This window comes from Balaenoptera borealis (genome assembly GCF_965194805.1).
Source record: "Balaenoptera borealis genome assembly, chromosome: 1".
Lineage (NCBI taxonomy): Eukaryota > Metazoa > Chordata > Mammalia > Artiodactyla > Balaenopteridae > Balaenoptera > Balaenoptera borealis.
The window spans coordinates 116,376,431-116,400,592 of NC_138860.1; the positions used below are offsets into that span (position 1 = coordinate 116,376,431).

General features: G+C 35.9%; 1 protein-coding gene across 3 annotated transcripts in view; it reads right to left on the bottom strand.

Moving 5' to 3' along the window:
• The window catches only part of PKN2 (protein kinase N2), a 127,262-nt gene that overhangs the window by 33,610 nt on the left and 69,490 nt on the right, over positions 1 to 24,162 (bottom strand). For all 3 annotated transcript variants that reach the window (XM_082383308.1, XM_082383306.1, XM_082383307.1), the window contains 2 exons: positions 6,561 to 6,746; positions 5,492 to 5,601 (listed from right to left, as the gene is read on the bottom strand). In XM_082383308.1, the coding sequence (XP_082239434.1) occupies positions 5,492 to 5,601; positions 6,561 to 6,746 (296 nt within the window). The remainder of the gene's footprint in view (positions 1 to 5,491; positions 5,602 to 6,560; positions 6,747 to 24,162) is intronic.

Genomic DNA, 24,162 nt, shown 5'->3' on the forward strand with positions numbered 1-24,162 from the left:
TCTGTGTTGCCATCTGAAATAATTCTGCAGAGCCCTGAGCTCCCAGGAACATAACTGAACTTTTCTATATCATTCTAGATCTAGATAATTTCGATAGTATCTCAAAACTCAAGAAAGACCTATCTGGGTGTTCCCTGGTGGCCCAGTGGTTAGGATTCTGGGCTTTCACTGCCATGGCCCGGGTTCAGCCCCTCATTGGGGAACTGAGATCCCACAAGCCACGTGGCATGACCAAAAATAAAAAATAAAAAAATAAATAAAAAGACCTATGAATTTTTGTATTTTGGAAAGGATAGAAACAGTATAGACAACTTAGTTCCAGAATGTCATAGGAAAGAAACTTGACATTTGAGGCAAAATGCTGAGCATGAACATGTCAGTTTAAAATAATATTTTCTATAAATGTTTCTATAAACATTTTCTATAAATAAATATTCTATAAATATAAGGAATAAAGTAAAAGACTAAAAAAAGCACAAAAAATGTAAAAGTAACATGTACTGTGTAAACAGAAGGATTTATCACAATAAGGAATGTGGCCTCCAAAAAGGAGCTTATAATCCAATTAGGGATACATAAGATGCATATCAGGAACCCAGAAGGTCTAACTGGCCTCAGGGAGAATAGCTTTACTTAGCTATGCAGTGTCTTCAACGTTTTTAAGGGAGGATTACTCCAAAGTGGGAAGAAAGTCTGATGCCATGAAGAAGAAAAACAATTTTAGGTGAGGATTAAAAGTGAAAGTAAAAACAACCAATCAACAGTTATCAGTCTTTCTAGTTTTCTAAGCTTGTAGCTTGGGTAATATTAAATTATTTTCTCTTTACCAGGCTTTCATCATCTTCTGCTGTTTCCTCCTTTTTGCCACTAACTTTCTATCTCATACAAATCACCACAGAGGAAAGAGCATTTTGAAGGACACTCGAGGTCTAGTACCAGCTCTGAAATTTATCAATATGTAATCACTCTGGTTCTCAGTTTCCTTAATTATAAAATGATGGCAAGACACTTAACTACTTTTAAGTTCTATTTTAAATACAAAACTCTAACACAATAACCTGGCTACAAGAGAAATTTTCTAACCAGCCATTTTCCCTTTAACAATAAATGTCTTAAATTTCATTTTGATCATAACACTCATTAAAATCCTATAATTACTTTAAATAGGCTCTGAAATGAAAGAAAATGACATTCAACCAGTTAATTTCCCATTACTTAACATGCTCTTCCATTATACTCAAATTCATAGCCACACGTCACAGCCTAGGGCTAAAGAAAGAACTAAAGTCATTGAGTAGCTAAATGTGCCAGGCAACACAAAGCATTTCTTCTTAACAGTCCTGTAAGGATTATATTTTATCCCCATTTTAGAGATTGTGAAATAAATGCCCAGTAGTAAGGTTATGTATCTTGTCTACCATCAAATATCTAATAAGTAAATGAATCCAGTTTGTCTGGCTTCAAGACCAATGTTATAGCAAACCTATTAATTTAAGAATGAATGGAAACTGAAACATTTTAGAATCATAAATATTTACATGTATTCACAGTATAGAAGGAAGATGCAAATATAACAAGACATGTATATAACGATATCCATATACACTAATAACCTCAACTGCATTTCCCTCTCTGGTGGGCTTGACTGAATTATATTGGTCTAACTATTTAATTAAACAGCTAATTTACAGCATGGAACAATGCTAGTTCCAGCAAATATCAGAGCTGAAAAAAAATCAGAGTTGACAAAGAGAAAATATCAGACTTGAAAAAAATCTTGTAAGTGTAATCTTTTTCTGATATAACAATTCCCTTAAATCTCTCTTATATAAGTTGCTCATTCAACTTTATTGAGAGAGCCTTAAGAAACTAAAAATAGAGCTACCATATGATCCTGCAATCCCACTCCTGGGCATTACCCGGAGAAAAACATGGTCCGAAAGGATACATGCACCCCAATGTTCACTGCAGCACTGTTTACAATAGCTAAGACATGGAAACAACCTAAATGTCCATCAACAGACGAATGGATAAAGAATATGTGGTACATATATACAATGGAATATTACTCAGCCATTAACAATAATGAAATAATGCCATTTGCAGCAACATGGATGGACCTAGAGACTGTCATAGTGAGTGAAGTAAGTCAGACAGAGAAAGAGGAATATTGTATGACATTGCTTATATGTGGAATCTAAAAAAAAAAAAAAGATACAAATGAACTTATGTGCAAACACAAACAGACTCACAGACTTAGAGAACTAATTTTTGGTTACCGGGGGGCAGGGTGGGAGGGAGGAATAGTTAGGGAGTTTGGGATTGACATGTACACACTGCTATATTTAAAATGGATAACCATCAAGGACCTACTGTATAGCACAGGGAACTCTGCTCAATATTCTGTAACAACCTAATTGGGAAAAGAATTTGAAAAAGAATACATACATGTATATGTGTAACTGAATCACTTTGTTGTACACTTGAAACTAACACAACTTTGTTAATCAACTATACCCCAATATAAAATAAAAAGTTAAAAAAAAAACTTTACTGAGCGAGAACTTACTACAGCAGCTCAGTTCATTTTTTAATAGTACTATTCTTTGTACTGAAATGAAATCTGCCATCATTGACTTCTGCTTTGTCTTCCACACCCACAAAGTATACAGTCAATCCAAGGATGGAAGGAACATGTACTACAGCTTACCACTTGCCCCTTTTCCAAGCATTTGGCAAACACTGCTACTTGATCAGCATAAACAAGGACCCGTCCAGTAAACCTTGACAGTGAGCTCCAGAAAGTTACTACCAATCCATCAGAGTCAACACACACAAATGGAAATATCATTGCTATCACTAGTTTAATTCTTGTTTTACATGTTCCTCCTTTTAACTTTAAAGACAGTTACCAAATCTTTGTTAAATCTCTTCTTTAATAGATTTTAAATCCCACTTTCCTTCAACTGTTCCATATGTAACAGGATTTTCATCATCTCACCATTCCAGCAACTCTTCACTGGATAAGCTTTTATAAGGTTAAGATCCGATCTAGGGTATGATCTGATCCAACCCAGATTTTTCTATTTCTCTTTGGCAAACCTTCCTTCTCCTCCTATACTTGGAATACTACTTAAGATTTGATTGTTAGACCTTTTTTTTCTTTCTTTATAAACTCTTTCCCATTATGGGCTGCTAACTCTTTTATTAGCTTCTATATTTATATTATTTCTATTTGATCATCTAAATCAGATGATGAAAAATCCCCTATTAAAAGCCCTTCAACTATCTTCTAATTTATTGATTATAAAGACCCTAGTAATCTGACACCCACCTATATCTGCTATTTTACTTCTTTACACTGATCTCTGTTCATGATTTTTATTCTTACAACACATCAAGTTTTCTCCTACCCCAAGGCGTTGTATGTTTTTTCTCCTTTGCTGGGAACACTCTACCTGGATCTTTTTAAGTCTGGCAACTTTCCCCCCATCGGGTTTCAAGTCAAACGTAGCCTCCTCAAAGAGACTTTCCCTAATTATGTCCTCTACCTAAAATAGCCCCCACCCCCTTCTTTACAATACCTTATTTACTTCCTTCATTGCACTTGAAGATTTAAAAAAAAAAAACTTGTTAACTATTTGTCTTCCCTCATTAGAATATAAGGTCGATATATATAGGGACTTTGACTATTTTGGTCAATCATAACCAGCATCTAGAATGGTGCTTGACACAGAACAGAAAATCACTGACTATTAAGCCTAAGAGTTCCATTACAGCAATTCCTACATATATCTCTTTCTATTCTTACTGCCACATTTTACTTCAAGTTCTCTTCACCTTACAGTTGCAGCACTGGAGTAACCTCCTGCCAATTTATATGCCTTTAGTCTCTATTCTCTCAAATTCATTCTTCATACATACCCCAAGATCAATTTTTCTATTATGTCTCTCTCATCCCCACTACCAACAAGTATAAAGACCTTAGACTAGTATTCAATGTCCTCAATATCTTTTTAACTGAAATCATACACAGTTTCAGACGTAATGGTAAAAAGTCTGCAAATAATCAGACATATACTGAGAAGCCACTGAGGTATAAGTTCCTTGAGGAAATCTTGAGAGATCTTGTTTATATTGTTTGTTGCTAATCTATCACCTGGAAGTGCCTGGAATACAGTATGCATCAATGAATAAATGAACAAATAATTTCATAATAATTTTTAATGAATTAAATGAATGATCCTAAGCTAGAGAATGAATGCCTAGATGAAAGTATTATTCTTTGAAGATGAGTCTGGTTCTCAGACACATGGAGATTAGTTAGTAAATTACTTTAGTAAAAATAGCCAACATTAATTGAGTTCTTACCACTAGCCTAAGATTTTTACATGGATTTAATCCTCACACATTTCAGTGAGGTAGATAGTATTAAAGACAAGGAAACTGGTATACATAAAAAGTTAAGCATTTTGTTCAAGTACATTTAATATTTAAGTGTCAGACACAGTATCTGAACCAAGAAAAGCAATGATGAGGGCCTGATTAAGATACTGGCTGTGAGACAGAAAAAAATAAACTGGAAAAAATATTTTAAAAGTAGAGGCCAGAGCAGTAATTGCCACCTCACATCATCATTAAGCACTATAAATCTGCTCTCACTAATATATGTAATTTTGATATTATTTTATTTTTTTATATTTGAATTTTATTTTATTTTAGTTTTTTATACAGCAGGTTCTTATTAGTCATCCATTTTATACATATTAGTGTATACATATCAATCCCAATCTCCCAATTCATCACACCACTACCCCCCTACCACCCCCATATATGTAATTTTTAAAATGACATATGTACCATCAATCTGAATACTAAACAACAAAAAGCTTAATATCTTTCTTATTTTTTAGATAAAATTATGATTAAGTTTTAATATTTTCTTCCCACACCCCAACGGATAGATTAGAATCTAAATAATAAAGTTATCATCGTGGATTTAAATCTACTGTGGACCAAGTTAACTTCTGCTGGGTTCTACAGCTACAGATTGCATTCTAGCCACTCACATTACTCATGAAAGCCACTGAGATACATGGAGGAATGGTTGTCTGAGCACAATAGCTCACTTCAAATCCAGCTTTGATAATATAACCAACAAGTGGTGAGTCAGAAGAATCACCTTAGTGGTCAGAGAGCACAATATTAAAATTAAAAAAAAAATTTCAATATTAGATGTCACCTGATTGCTGATCTTTCAGGGTAGTACAAAGTATACATTTTCAAATCACTGCACAAATGAAAACTCCTGCAGCAATCTGATAAGGTAGATTTATGTATACCTCATCAGATGAGAAGTGTCAAAAACACCTAGGTCCTTCTTATATGCTGTTAAGAATAAAACTTACCAAAGTCTTCTAAAACATAAAATTTACATTAAAAATGAATTATAAATACAATGAAAATTCAAGTAAAAAGTTTCTCATCTTACCCTGTCTAGTTCCAGTGTAAACTTCTGGTCCCACGACTGATTGGAAATGGGTTTCCAGCTAGTTTGACCAACCACAGTATTATCTAGCTTCAAAACTGCACAGACATCATCTGTAATTACAATTTAAAACTTGCTTAAATATTTTAAAACCTTTAAAATAGAAATGCCACTGTTTAATATCAACAAAAGTCTTATGATCCTTTGAAAATAAGTTTTTCTTACTCACTACTGAAGCTTTTGAATCTTAAATGGCTAGTTTTATATATACACTCCCACTAGACCCTCCCAAGTTATCCTTTGTGTTTCACAAAAACACAAATAGTAATCGCTATTTCGTTTATATTAAAATGTAACTGAAAGGACTAACAAGTGACCAGTAAATGTTTGTCACGTGTGTGTGTATTTACATATCAATATCAGTCATCCAGTTTTTCTCCCTCTACATTTGCTATTTATTAATGTTGTTACCTTAAACAATTTTTATTTTCACATTTTTCCTGAAGTCTCTCTCTATATACAGGAAAGCACAGACATACTGTACTAGGTTGAATTGTCACATGCCTTTCCCACCAGTTGTATAATTACATCATAGTTTATGATTACTTTAGAGTGTCTCCAAAGTACTTCATAAACCTCTCCCATTTTACTTTACCACCTTTACCCACTGCCCCATTTCAGTTTACTTCTGGGACACAGTCCTAGTTAAACATGTTTAGTTCAGTGCTTAGCTATCAAAATTTCAACGTTAGTTTAGAGGTGTCATTATACCATTAAAAGAATCAAGATGTGACACAAAGAGTTTGACATAAAGAGTGATGTTCAATATTTCATTATTCCAAAAGAATTAATGTTATATGTCATTCAGTTTTCTAACATATTTTCAGCAGGGTAAATTTTGTAGCCTTTTAAATTTTCTTGTCATTATAGCTTTTGATATTTTAAATTTAAATTATGGAAATCATAATTTTAAAGTTTGTTGTCCAACTCTGACTCTTCTCACTCTTCTCTGTCCCCACTGCTCAGCCCTTTAATTTGTTATATGATTGTTAAAAAAATCTGATTACTGAACTGGATAAGTCATCTGTTTTTAGGAGATTTCGACTACTTCCACTTTTACTTTTACTCGTTCTGCTCATGAAAGATGATCTGGTTTCACTTGGACTCCAACCAGGTAGTGCAACCGATGCTGCTTTTGACCGTCCGGGGACATTCTCTAGGATATCTTGACAGCCCATTAGACGAACTTCCAAAGTACCTGTAGCATGAACAAATATCAAATAAGAAAACATCAATACTCAACATATAAAATTATGTCGTTGTTACCTATTCAGAAATAGGGGGGGAAAATATCTGCTAAAATAACAAAATCTCTTCTTCCAGAGCATCTTCAAGGTAACTATCATCTTTACTGCTTTATTTAGAGAAACCTATTAAAAACTCTTAATTAATTAAAACAACTATAAAAAAATGTATAGAAAGAACAGCACCAGCCAAAAGCTATTTGTCGGGCATAGAACAAAACTAGTTACATAAACTTCTTGTGTATCTGAATACTCATTTCTATAATTCCATGGAAAACTTACAGAATTATGTGGATAAAACATGTGGGAGGGAAAACATAAAACAAAATAATATGCCTACTAAAATAAACATAAAGAAATTAGAAACAAGGAAATCTGACAATGTAAATAACAGTTGTGTTTAATAGCTATATAGTTAACACAGAAAAGGACAATAGGGGTTTTTTTTTGGCATAAGTAGATGGATTTCTGTTCTATTTGAGATGTAAAATAACATTATCTTTTCACTTTAATAGTTTAGTTAGTCAAATAATTATGGGCTATAATTATCTAAGCATAAAGTAATTGTAATTTCCTTAGGCAAATACATACTAAAAGTGTTCAAATGGAAATGAGTAACTGTGAGCTTAGCCATCTGGAGATATGGCTTTGTCATCATTTGGGCTAGACTTAGTGTACTAAAATTTAAAATGGTGCTTCAGTATTAAAATTTTAGATACTGCCCATAGTATAGCACTTTAGGAAGAGTATTTCCTGGTAAAAGCTGTCCCATTAAACTTAAATAATTAAAACTTAATTTTATTTAAAGTTTTTAATTATTTAAAAGTAACCAAAGGACTCTTTCAACAAAGTAAAAAAGTCTGTATTTAATCTCAACTCAAAGAAAAAAAAAAAAAAAATCAGACAAAAAATATGAAAAAAACAGTGTTAAAGAAAAGGGACATCAGGCAATGAAGAACAGTGATCCCTGAGAGAAGAGTCCTAAGATTGCTTACTGCCTTGAGAATATCTAGGACACAGCACAGGGAGGGAGAACTCAGGTGGAGCCAAGTGGACTACCTGAGTTAAGGAGACTGAACTGAGAGTATTGAGACTGAACTGACTGAGGTGGCTAGATTTCACAGGCAGAGTAAAGGAAAAAATACAGCTGTCCAGAGACAGAATCCCTGAGATGTGCAGAAGGTTCTCCAGACCAAGTATTCAGTCTTGCCCCAGGAATAGAGAATAATTACCCTTAGGCTAAATGATGCTCTAGCCCCACATAACAAATCTTAAAAGCATTACCCAAAAGATCAAACTGTTTCCAAGTAACCTAACTATGACCCAGAACAAAGCTCAAAAATATCTGTAATATTTGTAGGAATACAAAAATACCCAGCACCTAACAAGCTAAAATTCCAAATGTCTGGCATTTAATCAGAGATTACCAGGTATATTTGTTTTCTATTGCTGCATTACCAATTATCACAAACATAGTGGCTTAAAACAACACCCATTTGTTATCTAACGGTTTTGTAGGCCAGAGTTTGAGTGGGCTGGTCTGCACTCTATGTCAAAGATCTCATAAGGCTGAAATCATTGTGTCTGCCAGGCTAGGCTCTTATCTGGAAGTTCTAAAGAAGAACCTGCTTCTAAGCTCATTCAGGGTATTGGCAGAATCTAGTTTCCTGCAGCTGTAAGAATAGGGATCCTATTTCCTTGCTGGCTGACAGCCAGGGGCTGTTTTCAAGTTCTAGAGCTGACTTGCATCCCTCGTCATGTGACCCCCTCATCTCTATGCCAGCAATGGCACATAAAATCCTTTTTATGATTCATATCTGACTTCCCCTTCTGCCACTGGCCAGAGAAAATTTTCTACTTTTAAGGGGCTCACGTGATTATATTAAACCAACCCAGATAACTGTCCTTTACGATAACTCAAAGTCAACTGATGAGTAACCTTAATTACATATGCAAAAATCTCCTTTGCCATATAATGTAATATTATCACAGAAGTGATACCCCATCATATTCATGGGGGAGGGATTCTAGGGGTCATTCTTAATATTCTGCCTATCACACCAGGGAAGCAAAGAAACAGAAAAGTGGGACCCATTAAAAAAACAAAATCAAATGAAAACCAATACAAAACTGATATAAATGTTAGGAGTAGCACACATTCACACAGTTATTATAAATATATTCCACCTGTTCAAAAAGTTGAATAGGGACACTGAAGAAATCAGAAAAACACAAAACAAATTTCTAGAGATGAAAATAACATTGAGATTTTTTAAAAAACTCAAAAAACTGGATGGGATTGGTGGCACATTACACATTGCAAAAGTAGAGGCTAGTGAACTTGAAGCTAGAGCAACAGAAATGATCAAAAATACAAGACAGAAAGTAAAGACTTGGAGGGCAAAAACAACAACAAAAAACCAGCACATATGTGAGCTGTGAGTTTAACTTCTAGTGGCCTAATACATGTGTACTTGAAGTCCCTGATGAAAAGCAAAGAGGATAGGGAACAGAAAATATATTTGAGAAAATAATGACTGAAAAGTTGCCTAATGTAGTGAAAACTATAAATCCAAGAAGTATCCAAGAAGTTCAATGAACACCGAGCAAAAGAAAAATAAGTAAATTACACCAAAGCATAACATAATTAAATTTCTCAAAACAAACGATAAGAGAAAGTATTAAAAGCAGCCAGAAAAAATGACATGTACATATAAGATTAGGACAGCAACAGATTTCTCATTAGAAACAATGAAAGCAAGACAGAGAAGCAATATCTTTAAAGTACTGAGGAAACAAACCATGAACTTAAAATTCTAAGCCTACTGAAAATTTATTTCAAAAATGAAGCTTTTTCAAATATAAAAATGGATAAAGAACCCATTATCAGCAAATTACCATGTGATCCATCCACACAATTCCTAGGTATTTATCCCAGTGAAGTGAAATCTATGTTTACACAAAAACTATACAGGGATCTTATTAGCAGCTGTATTTGAAAAAAGTACAAAATGGAAACAACCCAAGTATCAATCACAGGTGAATGGATAAACAAGTTATGGTATATTCACACAATTGAATACTACAAATAATAAACAGAAAAGAACTACTGATACATGCAACATCGACAAATATCAAAAGAATTATTCAGAGTGAAATGGCCAGATTCCCACCCCCAACAAAAAAAAGAGTATGCACTGTATGATTCAATTTATATAAAATTCTACAAAGTGAAAACTAATATCTAGTGACAGAAACAGGCCAGTGATTGCCTGGGGACAGGTGTGGGGAAGGAAAGCATAAGAAGAGCAAGAAAGAGAGATTACATAGAGGCACATGAGGATACTTTTTGGGATGATGGATATAATTATCTTGATTGTGGTGATGGTTTCAAGACTTTAAATAGATGATGAAACTTGTCAAATTATACACTTTAAATATGTGCAATAAAACTGTTCTAAAAACTGGATATTGATAATGGTGGCTCAAGTATATGTATTTCCTAAAAATTTTCAACTATACTTAAAATCGGTGAAAATTTATACACTATAGTATATAAATTATGTCCCAATAAAGATTCTAAGCATGAGGGGAAACTTCAATCTTATGTTTGGTTAGGCTATGGAAATCTTATCTTACTGTAAAGTATTAAGGCAGATTAAGTATAATGGAAATCATTTCAATTCTGGTTCAAAAGAAAAAACTTGTGTCTGTGTGTTTTATTTGTTTTTTTGTTGTTGTTAAGGTAGCAAACTTAGTTCATTTCCACTGTAAATGCTCAGATGTAAAAGTCATCCTGGGAAAACTGTAAACATCTGGTTACTACTTCAAACCCTGGTAGCTTATTAAATATTTTAGTAATTTCAATGTATTAGGAGATGACAATGTTCAACACCTGCTTTCATTTAGAATAAAACCTGGAGGGATTTAAGATCCTTATTAAGTATCTAGAAGTTTCTTTCTTTTATGAGGTGACACAATTGCTATTGCATATAACCATATAAGAAGTGGCTTAAAATTACCTGTTTTACTTTTATAACCCATAATATGAAATTTTAAAAACAAGCAAATCCAAGAAGTAAATGTTTGTATTCATAAGCAATAGCTAAAATTCCATTAGAACAAGTAAATACTTTTTTGTTTCTTTTAACTTTCTGGAAAAACTGTTTTATATCAATTTTACTAATTCAGTATTTCATCTTGGTACAATTAACTTTTCTTTAATTCTGAGGAATCTTCTTTTATAAAAACTAGTAAATGTCTCAAAATTTGGACTAAAAATTAAATTATACTTTATATCAAAGTAATTTGCAAATTTTAGTATTATAATCATACAACCACAAAAGAAACCAGAGCATAAATGAGATAAACCACAAATAATAGCATATAGTAAAAACTCAGGACAGCAAATACTCCTACTACTTATCTATGCTAATCCTTTATCATGTCTAATCCTTTATTAATATCACTACTATTTCTCTTCCTAGTTAACTCCATATTTAGTTTAAGGTCCAGTAGATAAAGGAATTTTTTAAAACACCAAAATATCTTAAGAATTATAAGATACTTCCTTTTAGACTGGTGATTTACATCACTATGAGTAAAGTTCATTAAGGGAATGAAGAACAGGGAAAGAGAGAACTAAAAAGAGGTTAAAGAGTTGGGAAGAGCAACCAAACAGAATAGAAAAGGAAAATAATTTCCAGCCATATCAGCTGATTTTCCAAAATGTGGCTTTATTACTTTTCTAAAAATACTGTTTAACAACCATATTTTAACCAATGGATCATTCTGAAACTCTTGAATATTAAAAATATGTTCAGCCCTGAGCCATAAGATGGTGAAACTTAGATGTACAGTCCCTGCCTTATTATCAAATGACATTTACCAAATATCTACTGAGTGTATAAAGTATCTTGTGATAGGGGTTAAGATTACATGTAGGTAGATGACAAGGTCTTCATAGGTCTATATCCCAGTTTAGATTAAAAAAAACCCCAAAAAACAGTAAGAAGATGGATAATAAGTCAAAGACATTAAATAAGCACTCTGCACTAACCAGATTAATTGTGATAGAAGATTCATGGTAGGAGTTATAGAAGATGTGGCTGGAAAGATAAATGCTTTATTTTATTTACTTATTTTTTTAATTGGAATACAGTTGATTTAAAATGTTGTGTTAGTTTCAGGTGTACAACAAAATGAATCAGTTATACATATACATACATCCACTCTTTTTTAGATTCTTTTCCCATATAGGCCATTATACAGTACCGAGTAGAGTTCTCTGTGCTATACAGTAGGTCCTTATTAGTTATCTATTTTATATATAGTAGTGTGTATATGTCAGTCCCAATCTGCCAATTTATCCCTACTCTCCCTTTCCCCCAGTAACCATAAGTTTGTTTTCTACATCTCTAACTCTATTTCTGTTTGGTAGATAAGTTCATTTGTACCCTTTTTTTAGATTCCTCATATAAGCAATACCATGATATTTGTCTTTCTCTGTCTGACTTACTTCACTCAATATGACAATCTCTAGGTCCATCCATGTCACTGCAAATGGCATTACTTCGTTCTTTTTTATGGCCCAGTAATATTCCACTGTACATATGTACCACATCTTCTTTAACCATTCCTCTGTTGATGGTCATTTAGGTTCCTTCCATGTCCTGGCTATTGTAAATACTGCTGCAATGAATATTGCGGTGCACATATCTTTTGAATTATGGTTTTCTCCAGATATATGCCCAGCAGTGGGATTGCTGGATCATATGGTAGCTCTGTTTTCATTTTTTTAAGGAAACTCCATGCTGTTCTCCATAGTGGCTGTACCAGTTTACATTCCCACCAACAACGTAGGAGGGTTCCTTTTTCTCCACACCCTCTCCAGCATTAACTGTTTATAGATTTTTTTGATGATGGCCATTCCAACGAGTGTGAGGTGATACCTCATAAGATAAATGCTTTAAATATTTAAAACACAATGGAGAATTTCGAACAGAGGTTCCCAAGCTTTCTCATTTCATGATACCCTAATGTCTCAATTTTTTCATTGTGCTTCTAGTCTGAACAATGTACCTAACAGTTCTGTTTCATAAGATATTATAACAAATTAATTAATAACTATTTGAAAAATAATATACGTAGTTTGAAAGAAAAAAGTAATCTTATTTCATTCTTAAATAACCATGATCACTTCCTAATGAGATGTGTGTATCTATTGGGCACTGTATAACTTATCAAACTTTGGGATTAGATTTGAAAGTGTCACCCTTATCTTCTATTCCATATTGATTTTCCCATAGTATTTATCATTATAGCAGTGAAGGAAAAACCAGGAACATCCAGCTTAATCAATATATGACATAATCAGAAGGCATGTAGTTCAACCTAATGCTGAAACTCCAACTACCTTGAAGCTAGTAGATTAATGGTGATGGTAGGAAGTGAAGTAATACTGTGTTTCCCTCAAAAACTTAAAATATCCTGTTGTACCCTCGTGAATTCATGTTGGCATCCCAGGGTACCTCAGATTTAGGAACTCAGTTTGGTAACTGCAGATTTAAACTGATCTTAATAGTGGCAACAGCATTGTTCAACTGTAAATTTCTCCTTCAAGGTTTAATGTAGAAGTCTGCCATAATATAAAGCTGATTAATGATACCCAAAGGTACTAGAATGTCATAGTATGCTATGCAATTCTGAAAAACACTTTCATATCCTCAAAATATTTAATGACATTGTTTTTAAGGTAAAGCCCTCTCTGACATTCATATTGATAAGATAATTTAAGGATTCCTGGAGAAGAGGGAGGCCTGTGTATCAAAAATATGCCACATTCACATGGGCCATAAAAACCTTTGTAGGTAATGGTAAGAAAATGGTAGAGTTGCAAAGTCCAAAGGCAGTTTCTGCACAGAAACACAGGAAAACAAACAAACAAATAAAACCAGGAAACTACTTATAATCAACTTTAACAAAAATCTGGGAAACAAAGGTTTACTGCAACCAAGCAAATGCTTGATCAAAAAATGCAATGAATACTTTGTAGGAGAGCTTTCTGGCAATTTAATTTATCTTTGCTTCATCCCTCTTCCCCCCACCACCCCCAATGGTTTGGTGATAGTCCTGAAGATAGCAGGCTGCATTCCTGGTACAGGTTCCCGGTGCCAGAGGGAGCAGAGAAGACATCATACTCAAAGAACTGTGGATGCCTGCTTTGACCTCTCTGAAGGCTCCCTGAAGGATTAACAGAAAGGGTTTACCTTTTTTTCACCTAAGAAATCTCTCAGGACAGAGAAATAGCTAATTGGAGGGCATTTAAAGGCAAATGAACCAACCACTGAAGCCGGGAGCAAAGGATATCAGTTGTCTATATTGTTTAATAGACATCCTAGAATCTTGGGGAAAAGCTAGGGAGTAAACTCTTTTAAGGAATAAGAGCTTTGCAATGCTTCCACATGTTACTGGAAAACTAGAAGGCTAGATGCAAAAGGAGACATCCTCAGAAGAGATCTGAAAAGGCCCTAAGCTCGCACATCTGGCAGATCTTCAAGCTCTGTGCAAGCAAAGGCAGAGTTATAAAACGCCTGGGTGAATGTTAAAGGTATGCCTTGGCACACAAACACAGAATTCAGCTGCAAACATGGAAAATTTTCTTTCTGCTTGCAGGCATTTGGAAGTCCAAGCCACAGCAATCAGAGAAGAAAAAGAAATAAAAGGAATACATATTGGAAAAGAAGTAAAACTGTCACCGTTCGCAGATGACATGATACTATACATAGAAAATCCTAAAGATGCCACCAGAAAACTAGAGCTAATCCATGAATTTGGTAAAGCTGCAGGATACAAAATTAAGGCAAGAAATCTCTTGCATTCCTATACATTAACAATGAAAGATCAGAAAGAGAAATTAAGGAAACAATCCCATTTACCATCACAACAAAAATAATAAAATACCTAGGAATAAACCTACCTAAGGAGGCAAAAGACCTGTACTCGGAAAACTATAAAACACTGATGAAAGAAATTAAATATGATACAAATAGATGGAGAGATATACCATGTTTTTGGATTGGATTGGAAGAATCAACATTGTGAAAAGTATTACACTACCCAGGGCAATCTACAGATTCAATGCAATCTCTATCAAATGACCAAGAGAATTTTTCCCAGAACTAGAACAAACAATTTTACAATTTGTATGGAAACACAAAAGACCCTGAATAGCCAAAGCAATCTTGAGAAAGAAAAACGGAGCTGGAGGAATCAGGCTCCCTGACTTCAGCCTATGCTACAGGTATAGTAATCAAAACAGTATGGTACTGGCACAAAAACAGAAATAGAGATCAATGGTACAGGATAGAAAATCCAGAGATAAACCCACATACCTATGGTCATCTAACCTATGACAAAGGAGGCAAGAATATACAATGGAGAAAAGACAGTCTCTTCAATAAGTGGTGTTGGGGAACCTGGACAGCTACATGTAAAAGAATGAAATTAGAACACTATCTAACACCATACACAAAAATAAACTCAAAATGGATTAAAGGCCTAAATGTAAGGCTGGAGACTATAAAACTCTTAGAGGAAAACATAGGAAAAACACTCTTTGAAGTGTTTTGAAGTGTTTGAAACACTCAAATCACAGCAAGATCTTTTTTGACCCACCTCCTAGAGTAATGAAAATAAAAATAAAAATAAACAAATGGGGCCTAATTAAACTTAAAAGCTTTTGCACAGCAAAGGAAACCATAAACAAGATGAAAAGACAACCCTCAGAATGGGAGAAAATATTTGCTAATGAAGCAACTGACAAAAGATTAATCTCCAAAATATACAAACAGCTCATGCAGCTCAATATCAAGAAAAACAAGCAACACAATAAAAAAATGGGCACAAGACCTAAATAGACATTTCTCCAAAGAAAACATACAGATGGCCAAGAGGCACATGAATAGATAGATGCTCAACATCACTAATTATTAGAGAAATGCAAGTCAAAACCACAATAAGCTATCACCTCACATTGGTCAGAATGGCCATCATCAAAAAATCTACAAACAATAAACGCTGGAGAGGATGCGGAGAAAAGGGAACCCTCTTGCATTATTGGCGGGAATGTAAATTGATACAGCCACCATGGAGAACAGTATGGAGGTTCCTTAAAAAACTAAAAATAGGGCTTCCCTGGTGGCGCAGTGGTTGAGAATCTGCCTGCCAATGCAGGGGACACGGGTTCGAGCCCTGGTCTGGGAGGATCCCACATGCCATGGAGCAACTAGGCCTGTGAGCCACACCTACTGAGCCTGCGCGTCTGGAGCCTGTGCTCCGCAACAGGAGAGGCCGCGATAGTGAGAGGCCCGCGCACCGCGATGAAGAGTGGCCCCCACTTGCCGCAACTAGAGAGAAAAGCCCTCGCGCAGAAACGAAGACCCAACACAGCCATAAATAAATAAATAAATAAATAAATAAAATTAAAAAAAAATATACGTCACATTAAAAAAAAACCAAAAAAACAAAAAACAAAAAACTAAAAATAGAACTACCATATGACCCAGCAATCCCACTACTGGGCATATACCCTGAGAAAACCACAATTCAGAAAGACACATGTACCCCAATGTTCATTGCAGCACTATTTACAATAGCCAGGACACAGAAACAACCTAAATGCCCATTGACAGATGAATGGATAAAGATGTGGTACATATATACAATGGACTATTACTCAGCCATAAAAAGAAACCAAATTGGGTCATTTGTAGAGATGTGGATGGACCCAGAGTCTGTCATACAGAGTGAAGTAAGTCAGAAAGAGAAAAACAAATATCGTATATTAATGCATATATGTGGAACTTAGAAAAATGGTACAGATGAACGTATTTGCAAGGCAGAAATAGAGATGCAGACATAGAGAATGGACATGTGGACACAGAGGGGGAAGGGGAAGGTGGGATGAACTGGGAGACGAGGTTTGACATAAATACACTACCATGTGTAAAATAGATAGCTAGTGGGGACCTGCAGTATAGCACAGGAAGCTCAGTTCGGTGCTCTGTGATGACCTAGATTGGTGGGATGGGGGGGAGGGGCGAAGGGAGGTCCAAGAGGGAGAGGATATATGTATACATATAGCTGATTCACTTTGTTTTACAGCAGAAACTAACACAACATTGTAAAGCAATTATACTCCAATTAAAGAAAAAAAAAAAGTCTGTCAAAACACTAGTTGACCACTAACTTAATGGAGACTTCAGTGACCACATATGACAAAAAATACAGTCTTTAGCAAATAAAGTCACTAAACAACTACACCCTGTTTCAAACAGCAATAAGAAATTATAGAAAAGGGGAGTATCTTCCAGTTACACATTATAATATTCACCATATCCAGCTTTCAATAAAAAATTATGAGGCAAGCACAGAAATAAGAGACTATGGCCAATTCACAAGCAAAGCAGAAATTCACAGAAACTATCCCTGAGGAAGACATTGGATTTACTAAACAAAGACTCTATACCCACTGTCTTACATATGGTCAAAGCTTATATGTGGTCAAAGACCTAAAAGAAACCAAAAGGAAAAAGAGAGAATGGTATTTCAACAAATAGGGAATATTAATAAAGATACAGAATTTATAAATAAGAACCAAATAGAAATCCTGGAACTGAAAAGTACACTAACTGGAATTTTAAAAGTTTACTAGAGATGTTCAACAGCAGATCTGCGCATCCAGAAGAATAAGAAAACTTAAAGATAGCTGAACTGAAGTATCTAGTCTTAGGAACAGAAAGAAAAAAAAATGAAGAAAATTCAATGTAATTCTATGTTACTTCAATAATTGGGGAATGAGGGACATTACATGAAGGGAAACATTGATAGGAACTACAGCTGACTTCTCATAATATTGGGTTGGTCAAAAAGTGCCTCCGGTTTTTAAATAAAAATAAAAGACACATTTCACACTTTCACCAAGAACTTTATTGAACAACATATTCACCCTTTTGTTCCACTACCTTCTGCCATTTTTCAGGGAACTTCATAATTCCATCTTCCCAAAATGTTTTATCTTTTTGAGCAAAGAACTGTTCCAGGTACCTTTTACAGTCTTCCAGGGAATTGAAATTTTTTCCATTAAGAGAATTTTGTGAAGACCTAAATAAATGGAAATATGAAGGTGCACCGTCTGGTGAATATGGCCCATGAATCAGAACTTCCCAGCCAAGCTGTCACAGTTTCTGCCTGGTCATCAAAGAAACATGCAGTCTTGCATTATCCTGATGGAAGATTATGGTGTTTTCTGTTGACTAATTCTGGACGCTTTTCATCAAGTGCTGCTTTCAGTTGGTCTAACTGGAGCAGTACTTGCTGGAATTAATCGTTTGGTTTTCTAGAAGGAGCTCATAATAGAGAACTCCCTTCTAATCATACCATATATACAACATCACCTTCTTTGGATGAAGACCAGCCTTTGGTGTGGTTGGTGGTGGTTCATTTTGCTTGCCCCACGATCTCTTCTGTTCCACATTATTGTACACATCCACTGTTCATTGCCCATCACAATTTGTTATAAACACGGAACACTTTCATTACGTTTAAGTAGAGAATCGCAGGCAGAAATACGGTCAAGAAGGTTTTTTTCATTTAACTTATGTGGAACCCAAACATCAAAGCGATTCACATAACCAAGCTGGTGCAAATGATTGTCAACACTTGATTTGGTTATTTTGAGTATGTCGGGTATCTCCCGTGTGGTATAACATTGATTCTTCTCAATTAATGTCTCGATTTGATCACTATCAACTTCAACTGGTCTACCCGACCACGGAGCATCGTCTAGTGAGAAACCTCCAGCGTGAAACTTTGCAGACCACTTTTGACATGTTTCATCAGTCACAGCACCTTCTCCATATACTGCACTGGCGTTTCAGTTCCGTTTTAACCTTTCTTGAAATAATAAAGCATAATATGCCGAAAATGTTGCTTTTTTCTTCCATCTTCAATATTAAAATGGCTACACAAAAATTCACCAATTTTGATAAGTCTTTTTTAAAATGCACGCTGATATAACAGCTGCACATACAATCTAACAAAATTGTTTCGAATGAAGTTAAAGACAACTAAGTGCTACTAGAGCGATCTTATGGAAAAAAACAAACAAAACTTTTGGCCAACCCAATAGAAAGAGGAAAGCTAGAAGACAATGAAATCACATTTTTAAAGAGCTGAAAGGAAAAAAACACCTATAGAGGTTTTCTACCGACAATATTCTTTAAAAATGAAGATGAAATAAAGAAGAAAAAAGTGGAAAAATTAGACTCTACCACATCTTCACTACAATAAATGCTAAAAGAAATGGCTATGGGCTAAAGGAAAATTCTAACAGGAAATCTCAAGTACAACAAGAATAAATGAAGAACAACAGTAAGGATAAATGAGCCATTAGATATAAAGAACAATGTTTTGTTTTGTTTTTTGAAAAAATACTTTGTAACAAAGTAAATTACAGTTGACCCTTGAACAATGTGGGGGTTAGGGGCACTGACCCTTCTCGCAGTCGAAAATCCACATGTAGCTTAACAGTAGGTTCTCCATATCTGTAATCCCACACTCACAGATTCAATTAACCATGGATCATGTATATCCTTAAAGTTCTTAGCTCTTTAAAGTAAAAACAACACTAGAAGATGTACAGTGGAACCTTGAACAACATGGGTTTGAACTGTGCAGGTCCACTTACACGTGAATTATTTTTCACTAGATACATAACTACAGTACTGTATGATCCACAGCTGGTTGAGTTCACAGACATGGAGGGCTGACTGTGAAGTTATATACAGATTTGTGACTGCACAGAAGGTTGGTGCTCCTAACCCCAGTGTTGTTCAAGGGTCAGCTGCAGATTAAGGCACAGGTAGAAGTAAAATATATTACAATGAGGATAAACAGGGCGAAGTGGAAGAATTTGCAAATATTTCTCCATAAAATTTTTAAACTGATTTGGAAGTAAGAGAGTACATTATGATCACAGACTGTAATAAGTTCAATATGCATACTTGAATCTCTAAAGTAAACAGTAAACACACCACACACACACACACACACACAGGCATAATTAAAACACTGTTATGGGACATGAAAAGGAATAATGGAACTATTTGCTTCAAAAACAACTACAAAGGGCAGGAAATGATGAGCAGAGAAAAAAGAGTAAATGCAATTCAAACATCAAGATTGTAGAGTTAAATACATATCAAGAATAATATTAAAAGGACAGTCTATAAAGGGTACATGGAAACTTTTGAGGGTTGATATGACAAAAGTTATCAAATTGTACATATCAGATATGTGCAGTTTATGTATACAAATAAAGCTGTTAAAAAATATAAGACTAACAACTTCAATTAGATTTTCAGGTTAGATAAAAAGAGACATCTATATGATGTACATAAAATATATCACTTTAAGTAGAAAAGAACAAACAGGTTGAAAATAAAAGGATGGAAAACTTCATTAGGTTACCTTAGGCATAAAAAGGATAGTATGGCTCTACTAATATCAGACAAAGTAAACTGCAAGTCTATTTTCAGAGATAAAAGGAAATATTTATAATGATAAAAGAGTAAGTTGATCAGTAAGACATAAAGCTAAATGTGTATGCTACTAATTAAAAACAAGACAAAGCAAAGCAAACAGGAGGTAAAACTCAACAGACTTAAAAATGGTTTGCAATCAACCTAACCAATTTGACACCTGGCTTAATTATGTTAAGAGACTTTATGAGAACTTCTCTTTGAGCTCTACTAAAGCCAGGTTTTTGGAGAGACCTTGGTGTTCATATTTATGAACAGGCTCATGGGAGGCTGCTGGTGGGAGGACTCCCTGAGTTCTGCTGCTTGTCTCTGCTTCATAATATCTGATATTCATGAAAGCTGATGCTTGTTTCTGTGTTTACATCTGTGTCTCTGAGCCCCCCCAAAATGTCTGTACATCAATAAACACTTGTTCTACACAAACAAATAAACAAAAAAACCAGAGACTAGGCGATTTCTGGGATACCACAAAGACTACAAAAATACACATTATGGGGATCCCAGAAGGAGAGAAGAGAGAAAATGGCAGAAAGAATATGTGAAGAAATGATGGCAGAAAACTTCCCAAATTTGATGAATGACATGAATCTGCACATCAAGAAGCTCAAAGAATCCAAGTAAAATAAACTCAAAAGAAATTACCATTCTGAGATGCGTTATAATCAAATTGTGAAAACCAAAGACAAAAGGGAATATTGACAGCAGCAAGAGAGAAGCAACTCATCACTTAGAAAGAATCCTCAATAAGTTTAAAAGTTGATTCTTCATCAGATAGCATAAAGGCCAGGAGGGAATGGGAGGACATTTTTAGAATGCTGAAAGAAAAAAGTTTGTCAACGAAGAATTCTATGTATGCAAAACTAACCTTCAAAAATGAAGAAATAAGCGATTCCCAAATAAGTCTTATCACTAGCAGACCTTCCTAGAAGAAATGCTAAAACAAGTCATCCAGATTGAAATGACAGGACACTAGACAGTAACTTGAAATCACAGAAAAAATAACACCAGTAAAACTAACTATATAGGTAAATTAAAAGGCCAGTATTACTATATTTTCAATTTATAACTTTGTATCCTGTATGACTTAAAAAACAAATGCATACAACAATGATTATAATCTAATATATAAAAATATAATATAAAGGGTACACAATGTATAAAGACATAATCTATGTCAACAAAAATATAATGATGGGGAGGCACAGCTGTATAGGAGCAGAGCTTTTGTAGGCTACTGTGATAAATTTAGGTTGTTAACTGTAACCATTAGAGTAACCACTAAGAAAGCAATTTAAAAATATACAGAAAAGGGGGGAGGAGTCAAGATGGCATTGTGGGAAGACACAGAGTTAGCGTCTCCCCACAACTAGGGTGCCTGCCAGTTGCTGGTGGGGGACTCTGACCCCCAAGGAGATGGGAGGAACCCCAGAGTGAACCGGTAGGATGTAGGGGGACCAAGGGGAGAGAAGAAGTGGAGGCCAGACAAGATCAGCCCCCCAGAGGCCAGGGAGATCAGGAGAGGCAGGCCAGTTCCCCCACCCCCAAAGCCCCATACAGGCAACGTGGGTCCTGGGGGCATAGAAAGGAGGCCGGGGAGATTAGGAGAGGCAGGCGGGAGGGACACCCTGGGAGGAGTGGGTGAGGGGCGGAGGGCGACTGCCCCGCCAACTGGGGCCCAGGGAGCCTGCTGAGCTCCCAGGCTGATCCCCTGCCCTCAAAGCCCCCTCCAGATTGCCCGGGTCCTTGGGGGCATAGGAAGGAGGCCGAGGGAAGAAAAGGAAAGGAAGGTGGGAGGTGCCCTCTGGGAGGAGCGGGAGAGGAGCGAGGGCAATTGGCCCGCCCACTCAGGTTCGGGGAGCCTGCTGAGCTCCCATGCCGATCACCCGCCCTCCAGGGCCCCTCCAGGGTGTGTGGGTCCTTGGGGACACAGGAGGGAGGATGGGGAGATCAGGAGAGACAAGCAGGAGGGGCCCTCCCAGACCCCAGACTGGAGGAGCAGGAGAGGAGAGGAGGGCGTTTGTCCAGCCCAGCCCACTTGAGCACAGGAAGCCTGCTGGGCTCCCAGGTGAGGTCCCCTGACCTCTGAGGCCAGGGGTGGGGGGCACACCTGGGCCCCTTCTGTTCCTTGAGCCTAAGCCCCACCCCCCACAGCCCCCAGGGCCTTTTCTAGCCCTTTGGGTCCTGAGCATTGGCCCCGCCCACTGCCCAAAACTCACCCTTGCCTAGGCCCCACTCTCCACAGCCAAGGCCTCCCACGCTCCCCCCCCCTTTTTCATTTCTTTTCCCTCCTCCTCTTTTTTATTATTGTGGTACTGATGTACCTTCCGGGTGTTGATTCATCTATATTTTTATTTTTACATTCTTTCTAATAACATATCTGTTAGTTTCATAGTCTAATTTTATTTTTTACTTTGTTACTGGTTTGTTTGTTTTTTTGCCACCCCACACGGCTTGCAGGATCTTGATTTGCGAGCCCAGGGTCGAGTGGAAGCTCCTGCGGTGGGAGCTCTGAGTCCAAACCACTGGACTAACAGAGAACCTCAGACCCCAGGGAATATTCATCAGAGTGAGGTCTCACAGAGATCCTCATCTCAGCACCAAGACCCAGCTCTACCCAATAGCCTACAAACTCCAGCATTGGAAGCCTCAGGCCAAATAACCAGTAAAACAGAAACACAATCCCACTAATAATAATAAAAAAAAAATGAGATGGCAAAAAAATATGTCACAAATGAAGGAGCAAGGTAAAAAACTACAAGACCAAATAAAAGAAGAGGAAGTAAGCAATCTACCCAAAAAAGAATTCAGAGTAACGATAGTAAAGATGATCCAGAATCTCAGAAATAGAATGGAAGCATGGATTGAGAAAATACAAGAAATGTTTAACAAAGATCTAGAAGAACTAAACAAGAAACACACAGAGATGAATAACACAATAACTGAAATGAAAAATACACTAGAAGGAATCAGTAACAGAATAACGGAGGCAGAAGAACAAATAAGTGAGATGGAAGACAAAATGGTTGAAATAACTACCAAGGAGCAGAAGAAAGAAAAAAAAATGAAAAGAATTGAGGACAGTCTCAGAGACCTCTGGGACAACATTAAATGCACCAACATTCGAATTATAGGGGTCCCAGAAGAAGAAGAGAAAAAGAAAGGGTCTGAGAAAATATTTGAAGAGATTATAGTGGAAAACCTCCCTAACATGGGAAAGGAAATAGTCACCCAAGTCCTGGAAGCACTAAGAGTCCCATACAAGATAAACCCTAGGAAAAACACACCAAAACACATATTAATCAAATTAACAAAAATTAAATTCAAAGAAAAAATATTAAAAGCAGCAAGGGAAGAAAACCAAATAACATATACAAGGAATCCCCAAAAGGTTATCAGCTGATTTTTCAGTGGAAACTCTGCAGGCCAGAAGGGATGGGCATGATATACTTAAAGTGATGAAAGAGAAAAACCTACAACCAAGATTACTCTACCCAGCAAGGATCTCATTCAGATTCGATTGAGAAGTCAAAAGCTTTTCAGAGAAACAAAAGCTAAGAGAATTCAGCACCACCAAACCAGCTTTACAACAAATGCTAAAGAAACTTCTCTAGGTGGGAAACACAAGAGAAGAAAAAGACCCACAAAAACAAACCCATAACAATTAAGAAAATGGTAATAGGAACACACATATCGATAATAATCTTGAATGTAAATGGATTAAATGTCCCAACCAAAAGACACAGACTGGGTGAATGGATAAAAAATGAGA